We start from the raw sequence: 21,777 nt of genomic DNA, 5'->3' as shown, positions 1-21,777 counted from the left end.
AAGGGTGACCCCTCTCTTCTGAGGTCCTTGGAGAGGGTATCCCCCCCAGAACCTGCCATGTCAAAGCCAAACAGTTCCAGTTTTTGGGTTCCTCTTGCCCCAAACCCATCACCCTTCTGGGATCAACCCCCAGGGAGGTAATGCCAGGACAAGGACACAGGTGGCCTTGGGATTCATCCTGAGATCCTCAAAAGGACATCCCTGAGGTCCCCAAAAGAGCACCCTGCCCTTGCCCCCAGCAGCTGTGCCATGGTGTGGGGTGCTGGGACCCCAGCACAGGATGGGGTGCGGTGCCAGGATGGGGTGCAGTGCCAGGGTTGGCCTCAGCCTCCCCACGGTGACAGCCGAGGATTTAGTGCTCTCCAAAGGAAATTGAATTTGGTGTCTCTGTCGAACACAGCCAGCGAGAACGGCCTCGTATATCCTGGGGATTTATGGCTTTCCCGCGGCGCTCGCTGTGCCGTGTGTAATTCTGTCCTGTCGCTCCCGGGAGTGGCGGTCCCGTGGGGAGCTCAGCCCCAGACAGACCCCCTGGGTGTCCCCTTGGCCTCTCCGGGTCCCCCTCTGTCTCCCATGGAGTGGGAACCCCATGCCATGGAGTGGGATGCCCATGGAGAGGATCCGAGTGTCCCTGTCTGCGCTGGCAGTGCCAGTGAGAGGCTCCGCAGGCAAAAGCTGTAAATGTGAGTCTGTCTTACAGCACATTAAGTGTCAGAGGAGCCTGTGCTCCCTGCTGGGGCTGGGGTGTCCCCGTTCTGTGTTCCAGTGGGAGTCACCTTGTGCCCCAAGCATGGCTGGGGTCTCCCTGCCAATGCCAGGTGTCCCCATGTCACCTCCTCTCTGTGCTCTGGGGACATTGCTGTGCTTGGCTGGCACTGCTAGGCAGCTCAGTGAGGTGCTTGTGCCATGCCTGGCTGCTCTGCTGCCTGTCACAGCAGCGGGGTGTCCATGGCATTTAGGGGGTCCTGTCCCTGAGGTGGCATCAGTGGTGCCCAGGGGATGCCCTGCTGTGTCCCATGGGCAGCAGTGGCTGTGCCGTGACTGTGGTGAATCTGTGGGGACTCACCAGCATCCTGCACCCAGGTTTGGGGACAAGGGACCCTGCTGGAGGACAGGAGGTGGCCTGGGGACTGTGGGGGAGGTTGGGGAAGGCGTCCCCCTGTGCCCGCAGCCGCATCCCCCGCCGAGCCCTCCACATGCCAGTTAATTTCACGCCAAGTGCTCTTGATGGATCACTTGTTATTTTTGGTGAGCCGAGCCATAAATTTGTGCCACCTCACTGCAGCAAGCTGATAAGTGGGGATGGGAGAGCACCTCTGCCTGGCATGGTGGGGGCATGGGCACCCCAGCTGCACCAGGAACGTGGCACTCGGGGCTGTGCTCCAGCTGCAGGCCCTGTGACAGGGGGTGACACTCCTGGGGGAGCCGTGACACGTGTCTGGGGGTCTGTGAGCATGCTCAGCCATGCTCAACCATCTCTTGCCCTCAGGGATGCCATGCAGTGCTCAGCGTGGGGCCAGACGTCCCTGTATCCCCCTGCAATGTCCCTTGACCCGTGGTGGCCTGTCCCCATCCCTTTCCCCATCCCTGTCCCCTGCCTGCTCTCACTGGAGCACTTCCCTCTTCCAGGCAATGCGGTCGAGGAGAACCAGAAGGTGAAGACCCAGTGGCCACGGTCAGCAGATGAACCAGGTGTCTACATGGCCCAGACAGGTACCAGCACTGCCCAGCATGGGGATGGGCAGGGGACACTGGTGACACTGGGCTCAGATACCTGGGCAGGGATGGCGGAGATGGAGCAAATCCCTTTAACTTCCTGCCCACGGACTGACTTAATTTGCTCCATTTATATATTTTTTCCTTTGCAGCTTCCTCCGAGGGTTGTAAAGCAAACAAAAATCCATTAATTGTTTCGTTCAAATGTATTTATTTGGCAAATCCATCTGGTTAATTTGAGTGTGCTGCTCCCCCCTCTGGTCCCCCTGATTTATGGTCAGAGGGCCCAGAGGTGAGTGGGAGATGGATGGGCCCCAGCTCTGCTCTGTGTGCTTGGCATACAGATCCCTTCCTGGGTACTCACAGGGGTCCTGCCCCCCTGGGACATCCTGGGCAGAGCTCTGGGTGACCCCAGTGGTGATTCAGTCTGAGCTGGGGGTCCCCGTGTGACACGGAGCAGCCACAGCACGTTGTCACTGCCGTGGGTGACACAGACCTGTGTCCTGCCTGTCTGCAGGACAAATTGTCCCCTTTGGAGCCCTCCTCCATATATCCCTGTTTTAATTTAAACGGATGGGCTCTGCTGTTGGCCTGTCCAAGAGCCTCAGAGACATCATCAACCTTAATAAGAGCTGGTTGTTGTAAATGTCAGTGTGTGATGGGGTGGGGAGAGGGAGCCGTGGCAGGCTGCCTGTGCTGCCCACGCTGCCTGTGCTGCCCACGCTGCCTGTGCTGCCCACACTGCCTGTCCTGCCCACACTGCCTGTCCTGCCCACGCTGCCTGTCCTGCCCACGCTGCCTGTGCTGCCCACGCTGCCTGTCCTGCCCACGCTGCCTGTGCTGCCCACGCTGCCTGCCCTGCCCGTGTTGCCTGTTCTGCCCGTGTTGCCTGTTCTGCCTGTTCTACCTATGTTGCCTTCCCTGTCCTTGCTGCCTACACTGCCCACTGTCCATGCTGCCTGCAGTGCCCGCTCTGCCTGTGCTGCCCATGCTGCCTGCACCACCTGGGGTGGATCCTCTCCTTCATGCCAGGTGCAATCCTGTGCCTCAATCCCTTCTCCAGGTGCAGCTGGGCCCAGAGGGCACCGTGGTTTCCTTCACCCCGCTGACAACCTGCGTGTCATCCCTACCACCTTATCCCTGCTCTCCCCAGTGCTGCCCAGCCCCTTTCCCATCCCCGTGGCACCATCCCCGTGCCCGCCAGGCTCTCAGGGTCGCTGTCTCCCACAGGGGACCCGGCGGCAGAGGAGTGGTCGCAGTGGAGCGTGTGCTCGCTGACGTGCGGGCAGGGCTCCCAGGTGCGCACGCGCTCCTGCGTGTCCTCCCCGTACGGGACGCTGTGCAGTGGGCTGCTCCGTGAGACACGCACCTGCAACAACACGGCCACCTGCCCAGGTACGGGGGGCACAGGGGCGCTGGGGGGCTGCACTGCTGCTGGGGGTCCCTCTGCATCAGGAGCGGGCAGGTGGGTGGGGACAGAGGGGACATGTGTTGCTTGGGCATCTCCAGGGCTCTTGGAGGTGCTGGGGTGGATGAGAAGGGAGTCTTGGTGTGGTTGTGGAAGCAGGTGGTGACCTCCTCATGCTGGGCTGTTCTGAGCTCTGTTGGCATCCCTCTGGACTTCCTGGCTGCTCGTGAGAAACTCTGTGTGGAGGCATCTGGAATGGGTGCCCTGCACCCTGTGTTCTGTCACCTGTGCTGATGCCAGGGACTTGCTTTGGGAGCAGGTTGGCTGGTGGCCCCTCTCTGTCCTCCCTCCTGGCTAACACAGGGCTTCCCCTGGATGTCCCTGAGGCTTCGTGCTGGGGAGAAAGGAAAGGCTGGAACCTGTGCCAGGGGTCTTGAGGCCTGGCCTGGTCTGCTGGGGGGTCCCCACTTGTGTGGGGTAAGAGGAGGCTGAGATGCTCAGGGCATTGAGGCAGGTCACAGGCAGGATGCTGAGGGTCTCACGTTGGTCCGTGGTGGTGTCTGTGCGTCTCTTGTGGGATATTGGGAATTGGAGGATTCTCAGGGCACTGCCCTGACCAAATCTGGGGTGTTTCAAGGGATTTGCATCCCTAACACACCCAGTACCCAGCTCCCCTCTGTATCAGGGAGTGCAGCACTCTTCCGGCTCTCCAAGGACATCAAAAGTCATGGAAGAGCATCCTTTAGGATGCTCATGTGCCTCGCTGATCCCTGCTCCTTTCCCAGGTTGCTCAGCCCCTGTAGGTGTGAGGGGCAGATCATGCTCGGTGTGTTGGCATGGGGTGTGGTGAGCCAGGCTGTGTGTGGGTCGGGACTGTGTGTGCCACCGGTGCCAGGACACCAAACAGGAGGCTGGAGCAGGGCAGGGAGTGGTGGTGGCACCACTGCTGGCTCAGGGACTTGGGATGATGACAGGGCAGGCGGTGCCAGGGACCATGCCCGGCTCTACCACAGAGCCTCGGGCAGTGCACGAGGGGTCTGCCACGGCCAGGACCCCTCAGAACTGTGAGGAGGAGGAGGAGGGTGAGCCCTGCAGCGGCGGCGCTGTGCTGTGTTGCAGTTGCCAGCACGTGGGAGGAGTGGTCCCCGTGGAGCCTGTGCTCGGTGACCTGCGGGCGAGGGGCCAGGACCAGGACGCGGCGCTGTGTGGCCTCGCGGCGCGGAGGGAACGCCTGCGAGGGCCCCGAGCTGCAGGCCAAGCCCTGCAATATCGTGCTCTGCCCGGGTCAGTACCTCCCTCTCCCCACGCTCCTTCTTCCCACTGAGAATGCCAGGAGGTGGCACCGGCCGAGTGCCAGAGCTGTGCTCCTGGCACGGCGCTTCGGCGCTGTGAGGGATGGGTGGCACCACCATGTGCCTGTGGGCACAGGGATGCTGTGACATGGGATGCGCCCTCCTGTCCCTGCTGGAAATCCGGGTGGAGAGATGGCTCCATCAACTGTGCCAGGGTCTCAAGCCCCTGGTGTGGGCAGGGGTCCAGCCTGAGGGTCATGGAGGAGCTGGCTCCTTCCATTCCTATCTGCTGCAACTGGCACTGTGGTGGCACAGGAACATTGTTGGGTACTGGGAGGTGGCAAATGGAGTCGGTTGCAGGATCTGTCCATGTGTGAGTGGCAGCACCAACCATCCCTTCCTCCCATGTGCCAGGACCAGCTGTGTTGGTGGCTGTGGGGTTTCTGTGGTGGTGGTCAGGGATGCCATGTCAGGGCTGGTGTCCCCTTGGGGACCCCACGTGCATCATGAGGTGGCTAGCAGGTAGTTCAGAGCAGGAGGAAGTGTGTGAGCTTAGGGTGTGCACAAGGGGCATCACCTCTGCAACAGCTCTGGCAGGGACTTGCCACACATGGCACATGGCTTTAGCCCCATGGAGATGCTGCTGGTGTTCATGGTCTTGTCAAGGGTGCTGGGTTTGGTGGAGAGTGATGCCAGGAGTGCTGGGTTTGGTGGAAAGCAATGTCCGGAGTACTGGGTTTGGTGAAGAGCGATGCCAGGAGTGCTGGGTTTGCCAGGAGTGCTGGGTTTGGCAGGAGTGATGCCGGCTTTGGCAGGACCAATGCCAGGGATGCTGGGTTTGGTTGGAGCAGTGCCAGGTCCCTGATGTGAGTGAGGCCGGTGTGGAGGTTCAGCCCCAGTGACAGCACCCCCATGGGGGGCAGGATGCAGCACTGGCTGTTGGGGTCAGCTTGGGATGAGCCGGCACATCCGTAGGTTGGACCCGTTGCACGGAGCATCCCGGTGTGCATCCCGGTGACCATCCCAGTGACCATCCCGGTGACCATCCTGGTGACCATCCCAGCGAGTCGGGGCCATGTGGCCGAGTGGCCACAGGCCAGTGGGAGCTGACGCCGCCCTCCTTGTCCCCGCAGTGGAAGGGCAGTGGCTGGAGTGGGGCGCCTGGAGCCGCTGCTCCGTCACCTGCGCCAACGGCACGCAGCAGCGCACGCGCAAGTGCAGCGTCTCGGCCCACGGCTGGGCCGAGTGCCGGGGGGCCCACGCCGACGCCCGGGAGTGCTCCAACCCCACCTGTCCCAGTAAGGCCCCGCGCGCTGGGGGGGAGCGGGGGGACGGCCACGCGTGGCACGGCACGGCACGGCACCCAGCACGCGGCACAGCCGTCCGGCCCTGCCGTGTCACCGCCAGTGACACGAGGATGCCGCCAGCCCCCTCCGCTGCGGGGGAGCAGGAGCCAAAGAGTGATGCCAGGGATCAGCAGCCACCCCTCTGGTGCTGGTTGCTCCCACCGGGCACGTCTCAGCTGGGAGTTCACCGTGTGCTCAGCCCTGGTCACGTTGGGGCATCTGTTGGTCCTGGGTGGCTGCGGGTCCTGCCGTGTAAGCACGTGTGAGCTCTCGCGTGTGCACATGGGCACCTGGTGGGGCTGGGGACGGCTCTGGGGGTGGGAGCACCAGGCAGCAGGGCAGTCAGACCACAGGATGGACCACAAGGTCCTCATCCTGTCCTTGGAGCCCCTCCTTGTCTTGTGGAAGGAGTGGTGGCATCGGTGGCAGACACAAAGGGAGGTGGTAGCTGCGCCATGGGTGCCTGTGGATGCTGGCAGGGAATGCCAGGCATCTGCACCAGGATGCCAGTCTTGTCTGACAGAGGCTTAATCACTGATCCGTGGATTTCACGCCCCACGGGGTTTCAATCCATGGTTCATGGGGCAGCATTGGTGTCCCTGTCCCTGTCCTGGCGGTGCCACTTGCTGTGCAGAGTCAGGTGTCCCACAGTGTCCCCTTCCTCACAGCAGAGAGCAAGTGGGGTCCCTGGAATCACTGGAGCCTCTGCTCCAAGACCTGTGACACCGGCTGGCAGCGCCGCTTCCGCATGTGCGAGGGCACCGGCATGCAGGGCTACCCCTGCGAGGGCACCGGCGAGGAGGTGAAGACTTGCAACGAGAAGAAGTGCCCAGGTATGGGGTACCCCACACCCCAGTGCTCATCACCCCATGTCTGGGCTGCTCCTGACCCCCTCTGTCCAACCCCCAGCCTACCACGAGATGTGCAAGGATGAGTATGGCATGCTGATGACCTGGAAGAAAACAGCTGCAGGGGAGATCATCTACAACAAATGTCCCCCCAATGCCACAGGTGAGCAGTGTGTGCCCCCAGACACCCCCACCCTGGTGCAGGGCTGGAGAAGGTGGGTGGCATCAGGGTGGAGCACCCCCAACCCCAGGGGTGGAGGGTGGCATTGGGGTCAAGCCACCTGGAGAAGAGCAGGGGGTGGCAGGTGGCATCAGGGTTGAGCATCCCCAAAACCCAGAGCATGGAAGGGGGTGGTGGGTGGCATTGGGGTCAAGCAGCCCCAAACCCCAGGGGCAGCAGGTGGCATCAGGCAGGAGCAACCCCAAATGCCAGAGGTGGTAGGTGGCATCAGGGTCGAGCACCCCCAAACCCTCCTGGCCCTGGAGCAGGACAGGGTGTGGCAGGTGGCATTGGGGTGCCAGGAATGTGGTTCCTGTGCCAGTCCCAACCCCAAATCTCCGGAACAGGGACTGCCAGCCGCCGGTGCCTGCTGAGCCCTCTCGGGGTGGCCTACTGGGGTGTGCCCAGCTTTGCCCGCTGCATCTCCCACGAGTACCGATATTTGCATCTCTCAGTAGGTGCCCGCTCTGGCGCGGCCCCCCTGCCCTCCCCTCCCTCTCCCTGGGGGTCTGCCCCATCCCTGGGATCCCAGCAGGTGCCTCGCTCTGCCAGCTGGGCACCTCGTGGGGAAACTGAGGCAGGGCTTCCTCTGGGGGAGCTGGGAAAGGGGATCCTGTCCTAGACCTGGGACGAGTCACACTCCTGTGTCCCTTGGGAAATGGCTCTTGGGATGGGAAGGGACCCCCAGGCCTCCATGGAATCCCCCAGACCACCATGGCCTGGGAATAGGAACCCTCTCCTGGAGCTGGGGAGGGAACTCTGGTCCAAGCTGTGTTCCCATGTCCTTAGAAAACAGCTCTTTGGATGGGAAGGATGCCCCCAGACCTCTGTGGATGCCCTCACACCCCTGTGAACACTCCCAGACCCCCCTGGGCTTGGAATAAACCTCCAATCCAGAGCTGAAGGGGGTCCATCATCCAAGTTGCACTCCTGTGTCCTTGGGAAACGGCTTTTGGGATGGGAAGGACAACGCCTAGATGTCCATAATAGTCCCAGAACCCCGTGAAACCCCCCCGACCTCTGTGGAACCCTCCCAGACCCCCGTGGAACCCCCAAAGCCCCCATGGAAGCCCCCAGACCCCCATGTCCCCAGTCACTGCAGTCACCACTGTGGGCTTTGGGCATGACGAGGTACCCGGGCACACACAGCGCTGCTGGGGGCGCTGGGGGCTGAGTGACACCGTTGTCCCCTCCCTGCACAAGCTGCGGGAGCACCTGGCGAAGGGGCATCGGCTGCTGGCAGGGGAGGGGATGTCGCAGGTGGTGCGGAGCTTGCTGGAGCTCATGGCCCGCAAGACCTACTACAGTGGCGACCTGCTCTTCTCCGTGGAGATCCTGCGCAACGTCACCGACACCTTCAAGAGGGCCACCTACATCCCGTCCTCCGAGGACGTGCAGGTAGCGGCGGGGGGACAGCAAGGGACGCCCCGGGGAGGTGGCGGCGGTCGGTCCCCGGACCCCGCCCCTGCTGAGCCCCATCCCCGCAGCGCTTCTTCCAGGTGGTGAGCTACATGGTGGCTGCGGAGAACCGGGACAAGTGGGAGGATGCCCAGCAGGTGAGGGGCACCAGGGGATGGGCAGAGGGTGGGCACAGCTGGGATGTCTCCACCGTGGGGATGTCCCTACCACAGATACATCCTGGTGGCTCCAGAGCTGTTCCATGTCCTGCAGGTCTCTCCTGGCTCTGTGCACCTGATGAAGGTGGTGGAGGACTTCATCCACCTGGTTGGAGAGGCACTGAATGCCTTCCAGAGCTCCCTCATTGTCACTGACAACCTGGGTGAGTGATGGGGTGGGTGGGGGATCCCGGGGGGCGTGGGGAGCTGGCAGTGACCCCGCTGTGCCCCACCAGTGACCAGCATCCAGCGGGAGCCTGTCTCTGCCGTGTCCAGCGACATCAACTTCCCCATGAAGGGCCGGCGGGGCATGAAGGATTGGGCCCGCAGCTCCGAGGACAAGCTCTTCATCCCCAGGGAGGTGCTGAGCCTCGCCTCTGCTGGTGAGCAGGCACACGTGTGTGCACGTGTGTGCAGGGGGTGCAGGGGTGTGAGCCTGAGGAGGGGTGGGAGTGGGCACAGGTGTGAACACGCCACATGTGCTGCTGTGCCCGTATTATGAGTGTGCACATCTGGGACAGGACATGTGTGTGAGACTGCACATGCACGAGTGCACATCTGGGAGTGGGTGTGAAGTGTGTGTGTGTGTGAGGGCACATCTGGGAGTGTGCAGGTGTCTACATGTATGAGCCTGCACATCTGGGAGTGTCCATATGTGTACACATGTGAGCCTGCACATGGGAGTGCTCATCTGGTGTTGTGCACATGTATGAGCTTGCACATCTGGGAGTGTGCATATGTAAGCATGTACATGGGAGTGCACATGTGTGAGCATGTGCATGGGAGTGCACATGTGTGAGTGCACACGTGTACACACGTGTGAGCATGTACATGGGAGTGCACATGTGTGAGTGCACATGTGTACACACGTGTGAGTATGTACATGGGAGTGCACATGTGTGAGTGCACACGTGTACACATGTGTGAGCATGTACATGGGAGTGCACATGTGTGAGTGCACACGTGTACACACGTGTGAGCATGTACATGGGAGTGCACATGTGTGAGTGCACACGTGTACACATGTGTGAACATGTGCATGGGAGTGCACATGTGTGAGTGCACACGTGTACACATGTGTGAACATGTGCATGGGAGTGCACATGTGTGAGTGCACATGTGTACACATGTGTGAGCCTGCTCATGAGAGTGCACATCTGAGAGTGTGCATTAATGTACATGTGTGAGCATGTACATGTGAGTGCACGTCTGGTGCTGTGTACATGTGTGAGTGCACATGGATCACGCACATGTGGCACAGCACACATTCACACATGTGTGAGAGCACATCTGGGAGCACATCTGGGAGAACGAGCACACCTGGGAGCGCACCTGTGTGAGTGTGCGGGCGTTGTGTCCGTGTGTGCCCTGTGTGTGTTGTGGGAGTGTGTCCCCGGTGTGTCCTTCACGCGTGTGGGGCACATGTGTGTGACCTCACATGTGTGTGGTGCTGAGCACACGCGTGTGCCTCTCTCTGCAGAAGCAGACGAGTCGTCGCAGTTTGTGATCGGGGCAGTGCTGTACCGCACGCTGGGGCTCATCCTGCCCCCACCCAGGTGAGTGGGGCTGCCCGCTGTGTCCCCCACTGTCCCCCAAACTGTCACAGCCCATGTCCCCCCCCTGCAGGGCCCCTCTGGCCGTCACCTCCAAGGTGCTGACGGTGACAGTGCGCCCGCCGACCAGGCCCATGGAGCCCCTCGTCCTGGTGGAGCTCTCCCACATCATCAATGTGAGTGTCCCCCTCCCTTGTCATCAACCTGAGTGTTCCTGTCCCTCACCATCAATGTAAATGTCTCCCTTCACGTCATCCATGTGAGTGTCCCTGTCCCACATCATCATCCTGAGTCTCCTCCTCCCACATCATCAACGATGTGAGTGTTACCCTTCCTCATCATCAGCCCTCCTGAGTCACCAACATGAGTGTCCCCTTCCCGTCCCACAACATCAGTGTGAGAGTCACCCTCATGTCCCATCACTGTGTCACCTCTTGGTCCCATGTGGGTCCTACCTGGAACTGAGAGCCAGGCAGGAGCAGGGCTGGGGGTGAAGCACTAACCTGTCCCTCTGTCCACAGGGAACATCCCACCCTCAGTGTGTCACCTGGGACTACTCGAGGACGTGAGTGAGGGACAGGGGGTCAGGGACACACCCTGGCTCGGTGATGGGGCTGGGCTGGCAGTGCTGGAGGCCTGGTGGGAGTGATGGAGAGCAGGGATGGGGAGCAGGGATGGGAGAAAGGACAGGCAGCAAGGTTGGGGGAGCAGGGCTGGGGAATAGGGATGGGAGCAAGGATGGGGGAGTGCAGGGCTGGGGAATAGGGATGGGAGCAGGGTTGGGGAACAAGGATGGGAGCAAGGACAGGCAGCAAGGATGGGGAGCAGGGATGGGGAATAGGGATGGGAGGAGGGTTGGGGAACAAGGATGGGAGCAAGGACAGGCAGCAAGGATGGGGAGTAGGGATGGGGAATAGGGATGGGAGGAGGGTTGGGGAACAAGGATGGGAGCAAGGACAGGCAGCAAGGATGGGGAGTAGGGATGGGGAAGTGCAGGGATGGGGAATAGGGATGGGAGCAGGGAGGGGGGAGCAGGGATGGTGAAGCAGGGATGGGGAATAGGGATGGGAAGCAGGAGTGGTCCCTTCCCACATCCAAGCACCACTGACATGGATGAGTTGAGCTCCCACGGGATCAATGTGGCCCCGGAGCTGCAGGAATGCCCGTGCCAGCCTGCCAGATGTGATTTGTTAGCACTGGCAGGAGCGAGGGAAAGTAGGCCATGGCAGGGGAGGGGGCAGAGCTGCGGGGTGGGGGGGCAGCAGTGCCAGCCCCCCTGCCCAGGTACCCGCAGGTGCTCTGCATTTTGGGGTCACTGGTTCCAGTACCCCCATGCTGATGGGGCGGTGGTGGTTATGATGAGTGTGGCAGGTGTAAGCCTGGCCCCAGGGATAGTTCCTAGATGTCCTACAAACCCAGTTCCTGGTTTTTCTGCTTTGCTGGGAGCTGTGGCTGCTCTGCCTGTGCATAGGCAGTGTCACCGCAGGGCACCCCCTCCCTGGTCCCTCATGGGGGGGCTTCCCGTGGTGGGAGGGGTCCCTGTGACAGGAGGGGTCCCAATGGCAGGAAGGATCACCATGGCGAGAGGGGTCCTCATGGCCAGAAGGTCCCCAAGGCGGGATGGTCCCCACGATGGAAGGGGTCCCCATGGAGGGAAACGTCCCCACAATGGAGAGGTGCTCCTGGAGGAAGGGGAGCCCACCTGGGAGAGGACACAGGTGCCAGGGGGGCTCCTGGGACCATCCCTGCCTGCTGCCCTTTCCATCCCCACCACCCCTCCTCCCAGGCCTGGCCCCAGCTCTGTATTCCTCACCCCCCCCCCCCCCCCCCCCCACCAGACCTGCGTGGAATGATTAAAACCGAAGCCTTTGTGTTGCACCACCCCCAGGAGGATCAGCCCAGGGCAGGCAGGGGCAGCCGAGCAGAGATGGCTTTGCCCCCCTCCACGGGCTTGAGGGGGTCACCTGGCAGTGCCCCCCATCTGCCTCTCCCCAGGAAGGGGCCAGCAAGGGGTTAACTCGGGAGAGGCGTGAGGGGCTGCGTGTGTTTGATTATTTCAAACTGCTCTCCCTCGCTCTCTGCCATTAATCAGGGATGCTGGCTTGGGAAACTGGGACACGGAGAGCTGCCAAACCCTGGAGACCCTCCCGGCACACACCAAATGCCGGTGCCGCCAGCTCGCCACCTTTGCCATCCTCGCCCAGCTGCCCAGAGACCTGGTAGGCGACACGATGGGGACAGGGATGAACCTGCTGGGGACACGAGATGTGGATGGGGGGTGATCCCCGGGCTGGGGTGCCTGACTGAGGTGGGGTGCTGAGGGAGGGTGGGGATGGGCAGGGACCATTGTCTGTACCCTGCTAGGATGGGGTGGGTGCTGCAGGGTGGGGGGTGTCTCCCACCACCCAGGGGGAGGGTTCTCCACACTCCAGGACCTCCCAGCACCCCGAGGGTGGGTTTGTGTGGGCAGGGGGCTGCTGTGGTTGATAGAGCTCGATATGGGGCATTGCTGTGAGCCAGGAGGGGAGGGGGCAGCCCTGGCCCCTGGCATCCCCACATCCCATTGCTATTCTGCCCATGTGCCCCGTCGGCATGGAGATGGGCACAAGTCCCCAGGAAGGCGCCTTGGCTGTGCCACCACTGTCACTGACCCCCTGTGACACCCGGGGGTCCCCAGCTGAGGGGTGTGGAGGGCCCAGCAGGGGTGAAGTAGTAGCCTGGGGGATGAGGGGCTGAGCTCTGCCACTCCCCCCTGGTTCCCCACCAGGCTATGGACCCCTCGGGCACCCCGTCGGTGCCACTGATGATCGGCTGCGCCGTGTCCTGCATGGCCTTGCTGACCCTGCTGGTGATCTACGCTGCCTTCTGGAGGTGACCCGGGGGCACCTGGGGACCTGAGGGGCACCTGGGGCTCGAGGCTATGTGGGGAGGGGGCAGCACAGGGAGGGCATGGCACCAGTAAAGGCTCAGCTTTGATGGGATTGAATGAAGCGTGGTGGGACAGGAATAACCCAGGTGGGAGAAGGTGCCTGGGCTGCCTGGTACTGTCCCTGCCCCAAAGATAGTGCCCACCCACTGGCAGCATGGGGGGATAAGGGACAGGGACAGGGGACAGGCTGGCACTCCTGTCCCACGCTGCTCTTGCTGCAGGTTCATCAAGTCGGAGCGTTCCATCATCCTGCTCAACTTCTGTGTCTCCATCCTGGCTTCCAACATCCTCATCCTTGTGGGCCAGTCTCAGATGCTCAGCAAGGTGGGTGTCACCACCCTGCCACCCTTGGGAGGTCCCCAGATGGGCATGGGGGCTGCGGTGGGGTCCGAGGCCAGTTGTCTCAGCCCTGCTGGCTCCCAGCAGCAGATTGGATTTGGATTAACTTGATCACAGGATTAAATCCTCTGCGCTGGTGGCTTTGTCACAAACCTCGTCGGGCATGGGAGTTTAACTGCCACGATGCCAGGCACGTGGCCATGTCCCCCTGACGTCCCCCTGATGTCCCCATGTCCCCACAGGGTGTGTGCACCATGACAGCTGCCTTCCTCCACTTCTTCTTCCTCTCATCCTTCTGCTGGGTGCTGACGGAGGCCTGGCAGTCCTACCTGGCGGTGATCGGCCGGATCCGGACACGCCTGGTCAGGAAGCGCTTCCTGTGCTTGGGATGGGGTAAGAGCCTGGGATGGGGTGGTGAGAGGCACCATGTGCCCCCTCCCTGGCATCCCCCAGGGTGATCAGAGGGGGAAACTGAGGCACAGTGGAGGAAAACAGGCCAAGCTGTCTTGGTGAGGCACCTCAGCCCACAGGGAGTGCCAGAAGGGCCCCATTGCTGTCCCCATGCTTGGGGGCTGGCACAGGGGTGATGCTGGGGGGACAGCAATGCCACCTCCCTGCAGCTCCAGCCTCGTGTGCCCTTTCCAGGGTTGCCAGCCCTCGTGGTCGCGGTCTCTGTTGGCTTCACACGGACCAAAGGCTACGGGACAGCGACCTAGTACGTGGGGACAGGGGGACCCGGGGCTGGGCACACGCTCTGGGCTGGCTCGGTGCTGGGAGCAGGGCACGGGGACAGGGCTGTCCCCTGACACGCCACGGTCCCCTGCAGCTGCTGGCTCTCCCTGGAGGGCGGTTTGCTCTACGCCTTCGTGGGACCTGCCGCTGTCATCGTGCTGGTGAGCTGCCCCCGAGCCTTGGACCCCCCCCAAAGGCCACCTGGGTGGGTGTGTGGCAGCCCCTGCTGCTTGGGGAGGGCTCCGTGCCAGCCCTGACCCCACACCACTCTCACCCAAGGTGAACATGCTGGTTGGTATCATCGTGTTCAACAAGCTCATGTCCCGCGATGGCATTTCAGATAAGTCCAAAAAGCAGCGAGCTGGGTAAGTGCCCTGAGCCCTGCACGGGTGTCCCTGGGGGCTGTGCCCCTCACCCTGCACCCTGCCCTGCCATGCCAGGGGCATGGCATGGGGGTCCTCTGGCATCAGGCTGAGGACGGGGCAGACTCATCACATCAGTGGGTGGTGGGGGCCAAGTCCGGGGTGACCACAGCCCCTTGTTAGGGGCTGCTGGAGGGGCAGTTGGGGGGCAACCACCCCCACTCTTTCCTGCCCGCCCCATCCCCTGCTGCTTGGCCACCCCCTCATCATTAACAACTGCTGCTGCCCTCGACTAACCCGGCGCTCTCTCTCTCTCTCTCTCTTGCTCTCTCTCTCTTTCTCTTTTCCTTCTCCCATTTGCTTTTTGCCTGTGTCTGTCCGTCCATCCATCCATCCATCCATCCATCCATCCATCCATCCATCCATCCATCCATCCATCCATCTGTCCACCCCCATGCTGCCATCCCCGCCATCCTGCCTTGCTCCCCGTGCCACCCCCGCCTGCATCCCCCCCGCGTGGCCCGGTCCTGGCCGCGGGGGCGCCGGGGGGGTGGTGGGCACAGCTCCAAGCCCCCCCCGTGTGGGAGCCTGCTGCTGAAATGCACCAAGTGCGGCGTGGTGTCCAGCGCGGCCATGACCTCCGCCACCGCCAGCAGTGCCATGTTAGTGCCCACCGCGCGCCCGCCGGGCCCCCCGCCCCGAGCACAGCCTGGGCACTGTGGGGGTGGGCTCTGGGCATCGGGTTGGGGGTCTCCCATGGGTTAAGGGTGAGGCTGTGTGCTCGGGGCGGCTCCGGCGTGGGGTGTGTGTCCCATCACGTCTGCATGGCATGGCTTCTGCAGGTCACGTCATTGCCAGGGTTGGGGCATGGGGGTGCTCTTCCCTGGGAGTGGGAAGGGCGTGAGGGGCACTGTGCTGTGGGGCATGGGCTCAGGAGTGTCCTCAGGACCCTCATCGTGGCACAGGAGCCCCCAAGGGGGCTGGGTGGGATGTGCTGGTGGGCTGGGCTGTGCCTGCTGCCACCCTGGCTGGCTGCAGTCCCCACTCCCAGGGGGTTTAGTCACAATAGAAGCAGCCCCAAAATTCACTGCTGAAAAAGAAAGAAATCCCTTTTCTGCTGTTCTGGTGGCTGTGGGAGGGTGATGGTGCCCCGTGTGTGCCCTCAGCACCCTCGCTGTGGCTGCGCTGCCTGTGTAGGGATAGGGACACAAATGGTGATGCTAATGGCTCAGCGTGGGGGGCTGGAGACCACAGACCCCTCACTCCTCAGTGCCCTGGGCACCCAGCCAGCACTGGGCTGGGGACACTGAGAAACAGGGGACAGCTGGGTCAGCCCCGGCCATGCTTGTGGGGCACGGGGCAAAGCTTGGGGGGCTGCTGTGGGGCAGGGGGGCAATGCCTGGGGGGCTGTCACAGGGCAGCCCAGCCCAGGGGGCTCACCCCGGCCCCTCTCTCCCTGCCCCAGGGCATCGCTGTGGAGCTCCTGCGTGGTCCTGCCTCTGCTGGCGCTGACCTGGATGTCGGCCGTGCTCGCCATGACCGACCGGCGCTCCATCCTCTTCCAGGTCCTCTTCGCAGTCTTCAACTCCGTCCAGGGCTTCGTCATCATCACCGTGCACGGGTTCCTGCGCCGAGAGGTGGGGCGGCCCCCAGGGGTGCCGGGGGACCCCCTGGCCACGGGGCCGTGACCGGCTCTGTCCCCGCAGGTCCAGGACGTGGTGAAGTGTCAGATGGGGGGGTGCAGGAGCGAGGAGAATGAAAACTCGCCCGACTCCTGCAAAAATGGGCAGGTGCAGATCCTGGTGAGTGCGGCTGAGCCGGCACCAGCACCGGCAGGGCTGTCACCCTGCTGGGGCAGGGACTCCTTGAGACCCCACTGCACCCTGTGCTGGCCAAGATGCTTCATTTCCCCTTCTCTCTCCCTCTCTTTCTCTCCTCTCTCTCTCGCTCTTTCCCCTCTTTCTGTATTTTTATAGACAGACTTTGAAAAGGACGTTGACCTGGCGTGCCAGACAGGTGAGGTGTCCCCTGTGCCCTGTGCTGGGGACAGGGATGTCACTGGGTCACACCTGGGACAGGCTGCATGTGCTTCCTCACCCTCTGGGGCTCCTGGAGCTGGCACTGACTCTCTCCATTCCCACAGTGCTGTTCAAGGAGGTGAACACCTGCAACCCTGCCACCATCACGGGCACCTTGTCCCGCATCTCCCTGGATGGGGACGAAGACCCCAAGCTCAACACCACCTCAGAGGGTGGCCTGGGCTTCTCCAGCCTGCCAGGGAACATCCCTCCTACCAGCATCCTGGTCCAGGTCCCCAAGATGACGCCCAACGTGGTGGCGGGTTTGGGTGAGCTCGGCGATGCGCCGGCACAGCAGCTCAGCCTGGAGGCGCCGGGTCCCGTGTACCTGTGCACGGAGAGCAGCCTGCGGCCCCTGGAGTACGGCTGGATCCGGGCCCCCGAGCCCCCCCGGGAGAGCGACTACATGATGCTGCCCCGCCGCACCAGCAGCCTCAAGCCCTTCCCGCGGGACGAGGGGACCCTCGGTCCCGGCGCCGACGAGGGGGTGCCCAGCGGGACAGGGCGCCCGGCGGCTGAAGGTGACACCTACCCCGGCTTCGTGGCCGTGGACCACGTCAATGTGAACTTGAACCAGCCCTACGGGACGGTGAAGGCTCCCTACGGCCTCCAGTTCAAGCAGCATCCCACGGTGCGGCAGATCCTGGCCTCGGAGCTGTCGGAGCGCAGCCGCACCATGCCCCGCACCGTCCCCGGCTCTGCCATGAAAGTGGGGTCCCTGGAGGTGAGCAGGGGGCTGGCATGGCCCGTGGACACGTGTGTGGGGAGGGACACGTGTGCAAGTGCATGTGAATGGCAGCATGAGTTACCCCTGTGCCCACTCCTTGGAATCCCACCCTCGGCTTGGGGTTGTGTGGTGGATGAGCTCCATGTCCCCCTCAGCTGAGAGCGACGTCTCCCCAGCTGGGCATGGTTTGGGGCTGGCATGAGCCCCTGACATTGCTCCCCCTCATCCTGGTCCTTAAAAGACCTTTCCCTTTTCTCCTCCTTCTCCTCCCCCTGCTCCTGCCTGTCCCCTGTCAGAGGAAGAGGTTGCGGTACTCTGACCTGGACTTTGAGGTAAGTCCCACCACGGCTACAGGTGTCACTGGTGCCCACTGTGGGGTCAGATGCCATCAGGGGGACTGGACCACCTTGTCCCTGTTCCTTTGGCCCCACTGGCAGCACCCAAGCTTGGAGGGGTTTTATACCACACAATAATGAGTGTTGGCTCTTGATTAAAACACCAGTGATGAACGTGGAGTGGGCTCTGCTGCTCATCCAGGATGCCCCAGGAAGGCAGGGTTGGGTGGCAGGAGAGGAGCAGGGGTGTGGGCTGTGCCAAGGGGTGCAGGGCCGTGCCGATGGCCGCAGGCTCTGCTCTCCCCCCGCAGAAGGTGATGCACACACGGAAGCGCCACTCTGAGCTCTACCACGAGCTCAACCAGAAGTTCCACACGCTGGACAGGTACCGGGCTCCGTCTGCCGGCTCCTCCAAGGTGAGGTCCTGGGGGTGCCCTCCTGCCCTGGTCTGCCCTTCTGCAACCTCTCCCTGCATGGATTTGGGCATCCCAGTGAGGATGGGGGAGACAGAGCATCCAGGGATGATGCAGGAGCTGAGCTCTCTGGGTTTTTCCACAGCGAGAAAAGCGGTGGAGCGTCTCATCGGGCGGGGGGGAGAAGAGCACAGCCAATGTAAGTGCCTTGAGCCCCTCCAGGGGGTCACCCCACCCCATCCTGGACAGGGCCAGAGGGTGGAGCGGGTGGCTGTGAATGTCCCTGGCCGCTTCCCACCGCTCTCCCTCGCCCCCAGGATGTGACCAGCCCCGAGAAGCAGCGGCCGCAGGCACCGGCCGCTCCGCCCAAGCCATGGAGCACGTTCAAGGCGATGACACTGGGCGCCCTGCCCAGCGCCCAGCGGGACCGGCTGGAGCTGTGCCGGGCGGACTGGGAGAGCCACTGCGCCGGCCTGGACGCGGCCGACGGCGACTTCCAGACGGAGGTGTGAGCCCTGTGCCCATCGCCGCCGCCTCCGGCCCGCGCGGGGCTGGATGTGCCGAGAACGCTGGATTTGCTCCGTCCTCCTCGGCGGCCGGGGGGTCCCTGCCCGGCCGGAGCCGTGTCCCCCCCGGGAGCGCCGCCGCCTCCCGCCCGTCCTCGCGCGGTTCCTCCTCCTGCCACCCCCGGCCGCGGGTGTGGAGGGGCTCCGCGCCCCCCGCCATGCTCCCCCACGATCACACCTGCACCCCCCGGCGCAGGACCGGCCGTCGAGGCCCTCAGACCTTCGTTCTTTTCTACCGGGATGTTTCTTCACGCCGTGCACCGTGTGCACGCGAGCGGCCGCCCCCCACCCCGGGCCCTCCCTCCCCGGGGCCCCGCGGCCGTCCCCTCCCAGCCCTCCCCACCGGCCCCACCCCACGGGGCAGGTGCTGTCGTTGTTGGAAATAAAAGTTCACTCTCTGTGGTGCCGTGGGGCCGCGGCCGCCGCCTCGTGCTTCGTGTCGGGGTCTGGCCGGGGAGGGTGATGCCATGGTCAGGGGCACTGTGCCCTCCCGGGGGTGTTCTTCCTGACTTTGCCAATAATTGCAGCCACATCCTCTTGCTCCGTTTTTTGGGAGCCACCACGCTCTGGGATCCCCCCACCCACCTCTGCTTGAGGGATGCAGGGCCTGCTCCAGCTCCCCTCCTCTCCTTCCCAGCCAAACACAGCCGCAAGAGGCAGCGTCAGGGTTTCCTGGGGCATCTGTTGGAAATTAGCAGCTTTTATTACTCATGGAGATGCCATATGCGGTGAGGGAACAGAGCCCGGGAGAGAGGCACAGGCTCGTGGTGTGTCCCAGCACAGGGGACGTGGGGACAGCCCCCAGTCCTGCCGGTCTGGGCAGTGACAGGGGACACTGGGGGAGTGGGAACACGACGGAGAGCTCTGGAGCCATTTTCCATCTGCAGTTCCATGTGAGCCAGGCTGTGTCCCCCCAGTGCCAAAAATGTGCAGTTTGGGGGGCGGAAATGATGGAGAAGGAGCTCCGAGGCTGCGCAGCCGCGGGGGTGGACAGAAGCTCTCGGGTGCTTCGCCCTTCACTTTTTGGGAAAGAAATCCCTCCAAAAGAGGAAAAACTGCAGCTTAAGCGCAGCAGAAACGAACGGCCCTGTGAGGCTGGAAAGAATGCCCGCAGGCACTTTCCTTCCCGGCTGGAACTCGGGGGGGTTGTGCCTGGATTGGTGCAGAAATTAATGCTGAAGCGCTGAAATCCTCACCGCAGGAATTCCCTCCTGTGTGTTGTCCAGCTGCCTGCGAGCCAGCGGGGTCCGGCCGGCGTCACCCCAACCCTCAGCCCCCGGTTTTGGGGGGCTCTCGGGGGACATGGGAAGCGGGGGAGCCCCACGGTAACACACCCGCCGCAGCTGCCGCGTGACGTTCGGGCTCGGAGGCAAATTGTCTCCAGCCCGAAAATTGTCGGGCTCTGCTCCGGCTCGTGTTTCTTGGCAGCCAGCGCGGCAGTTTCTTGGAAGCGCGGCGTGCCTCTGCTTTTTCCATGCTGGGTTGGTGGGCAGGGGCTACAGGATCCTGCTTTCCATCCCCCAGCTCGGCACCGCTCCAAGGGATGCCGGCGCAGAATGCTGGGGAGGCAGGATCCAGCCTCCTTCCCTCTGGAGATGCCGATCCCGTGCGCTGGAACAGCGATGGGAAGCAGGAGCTGCACAGAACAGTTCTCCACGCTGCTGCCACCCCTGTGCTTTTGGGGCTTTTGAGGTCCCTTCATGCCACTGGATTGGGGACAACCAACCCAGGGAAGCAGCCTGGGAAATGAGGGAACTGGGGCATGGGAAGGGCAGAGGGAAGGATGTGGCCCTCCCATATTCATTCACAGCCAAATCGAGGGGCCTGGGAGCTGCTGGTTGTGCAAGGGGTCTGGCTGGAGAAGAGGGGATGGGGCTGCCCTCCATCCCTGCTCCGCTGTGGGGCAGGATGTGGCTTTGGGGAGGGCTGTGGGGCCAGTTTTGGGGCCTTGCCCCCCACCCACAAGACACACAAACCCCACCAGTGCTCCCTGCACTGCTGGGTGGCCACAAACAAGGAACAGCTCGAGGTGAATAATCATCCAAAAACCAGGAATTGTAAAAGTTTTGTTGTATTTCGTTCCCACTTGCTTTAATTACCCTTAATTACCTCAGTAGGCATCTCGGGGGAGCGTGGAGTGCTCTGTCACCACGTCTGGGGCTGGCGGGTGAGTGACTGGCAGAGTCGAGCTGCTGGGTTTGCCCACGACAGCTTATTTACTGTCTCTGCCTAAACAGCAGTTGTTAATTAGCTGGTTTATGGAGATACATGTGTCCCTCACGCATTTGTAAAGCTGCAGCCTAAATAGATTCATCACAATTTGGGAGGAAAGCAGCTGAGCCAGGGCCTGGTGCCATGGTGGGCATCACTGGGAGCAGGGAGGCAGGGATGGGAGCCTGGGGATGCCAGTGGATGCTTGGAGTCCCCCTGACCCAAATTTTGTGTGGTATGGGCTTGTTCCTTGCTTCCCTCCCTGCCTTTTGGGGACCAGGGTGGCCTGGCATGCGTGGGCAGGGGATGATGGAGCAGAGCTGGGCAGCCAGGCCCTGGGGCAGCATTCCAGGCTGGCACATCCCAGCGGCGCAGAGCTGGATGCTGTGCAGTGGTGCTGGGAGCTGGGATGGGTGCCGGATCCCTCCAGGGCTTGGCGGGGCTCTGGGAAGTCAGCAGCTCTGCTGCCGGGGCCATGGGAGCAGCGGGAGGGATGGTGGCAGGGATCCCATCTCAGGGCTCTCACCCCAGGGACCTGGTGCTGAGCCAGACTGTCCCCAAGCCACCCCAGGGCACAGGGGATGGGCCACCAGCTCTGTGTCACAGTGGGGTCTGGCTGCCCCGATGCCTCAGGGTCTGCCCAGAGCTGCTCCATCGGGAGCCTGTGGAGGAGCATCCCTGAGAACCATTCCCAGAGGGGCACCTTCCTCCCACAGGCACAGACATTCTGGCCAGCCGTGCCACCACCGGTGCCAGCACCCAGGTCCCCTCCGGTCCCCGTGGGGAAGGAGAGCTGCTCCACTGAGCTGTCAGCCAAGGAACGGGCTTCATTCCCACCCCTGGGATTGGGGTGGCCCGCAGAGGGGTTCCCCTGCTCGGGGCGGGGGTCCAGCCCCCGGAGGGGCGGAAGGCGGGTGGGAGGGGGAAGGAGGCGCTGCCGGGGGAGGCACCCGGGGCGGAGGGGGAGGATGATGAGGAGGGCGGGGATGTAAAGGCGGGCGGCGGCGCGGGCCCCCCCGGCTTGGGGGGGTCGGGGGGCGGGCAGCGCTGGGGGGCGGCTCGGGCCCCCCCGAGGGAGGCGGGGAA

At 63.0% G+C, this 21,777-nt stretch overlaps 1 protein-coding gene across 7 annotated transcripts in view; it reads left to right on the top strand.

Moving 5' to 3' along the window:
- ADGRB2 (adhesion G protein-coupled receptor B2) overlaps positions 1-18,892 on the top strand; it is a 28,958-nt gene extending 10,066 nt beyond the window's left edge. Inside the window, exons 3-32 of one of the 7 annotated variants that reach the window (XM_071576825.1) lie at positions 1,630-1,713; positions 2,947-3,111; positions 4,244-4,408; positions 5,550-5,714; positions 6,431-6,595; positions 6,672-6,773; positions 7,178-7,284; positions 8,034-8,228; positions 8,318-8,386; positions 8,502-8,610; positions 8,683-8,829; positions 9,927-10,002; positions 10,073-10,175; positions 10,521-10,564; positions 12,092-12,218; positions 12,767-12,870; positions 13,150-13,252; positions 13,510-13,660; positions 13,913-13,982; positions 14,094-14,160; positions 14,279-14,364; positions 14,925-15,023; positions 15,827-15,998; positions 16,068-16,163; positions 16,338-16,377; positions 16,505-17,163; positions 17,463-17,498; positions 17,813-17,917; positions 18,060-18,113; positions 18,232-18,892. In XM_071576825.1, coding sequence (XP_071432926.1) covers positions 1,630-1,713; positions 2,947-3,111; positions 4,244-4,408; positions 5,550-5,714; positions 6,431-6,595; positions 6,672-6,773; positions 7,178-7,284; positions 8,034-8,228; positions 8,318-8,386; positions 8,502-8,610; positions 8,683-8,829; positions 9,927-10,002; positions 10,073-10,175; positions 10,521-10,564; positions 12,092-12,218; positions 12,767-12,870; positions 13,150-13,252; positions 13,510-13,660; positions 13,913-13,982; positions 14,094-14,160; positions 14,279-14,364; positions 14,925-15,023; positions 15,827-15,998; positions 16,068-16,163; positions 16,338-16,377; positions 16,505-17,163; positions 17,463-17,498; positions 17,813-17,917; positions 18,060-18,113; positions 18,232-18,426 — 3,860 coding nt within the window. In that variant the 3' untranslated portion in view covers positions 18,427-18,892. The remainder of the gene's footprint in view (positions 1-1,629; positions 1,714-2,946; positions 3,112-4,243; positions 4,409-5,549; positions 5,715-6,430; positions 6,596-6,671; positions 6,774-7,177; positions 7,285-8,033; positions 8,229-8,317; positions 8,387-8,501; positions 8,611-8,682; positions 8,830-9,926; positions 10,003-10,072; positions 10,176-10,520; positions 10,565-12,091; positions 12,219-12,766; positions 12,871-13,149; positions 13,253-13,509; positions 13,661-13,912; positions 13,983-14,093; positions 14,161-14,278; positions 14,365-14,924; positions 15,024-15,826; positions 15,999-16,067; positions 16,164-16,337; positions 16,378-16,504; positions 17,164-17,462; positions 17,499-17,812; positions 17,918-18,059; positions 18,114-18,231) is intronic. The other 6 variants (XM_071576822.1, XM_071576824.1, XM_071576818.1 and 3 more) reach the window with 6 other exon arrangements.
- The last annotated feature ends 2,885 nt before the right edge of the window (positions 18,893-21,777 follow it).

Source organism: Pithys albifrons, chromosome 24, assembly GCF_047495875.1.
Source record: "Pithys albifrons albifrons isolate INPA30051 chromosome 24, PitAlb_v1, whole genome shotgun sequence".
NCBI lineage: Eukaryota > Metazoa > Chordata > Aves > Passeriformes > Thamnophilidae > Pithys > Pithys albifrons.
The sequence above is the reverse complement of the archived record's forward strand: the minus strand, read 5'-3'. Positions and strand labels throughout refer to the sequence as shown.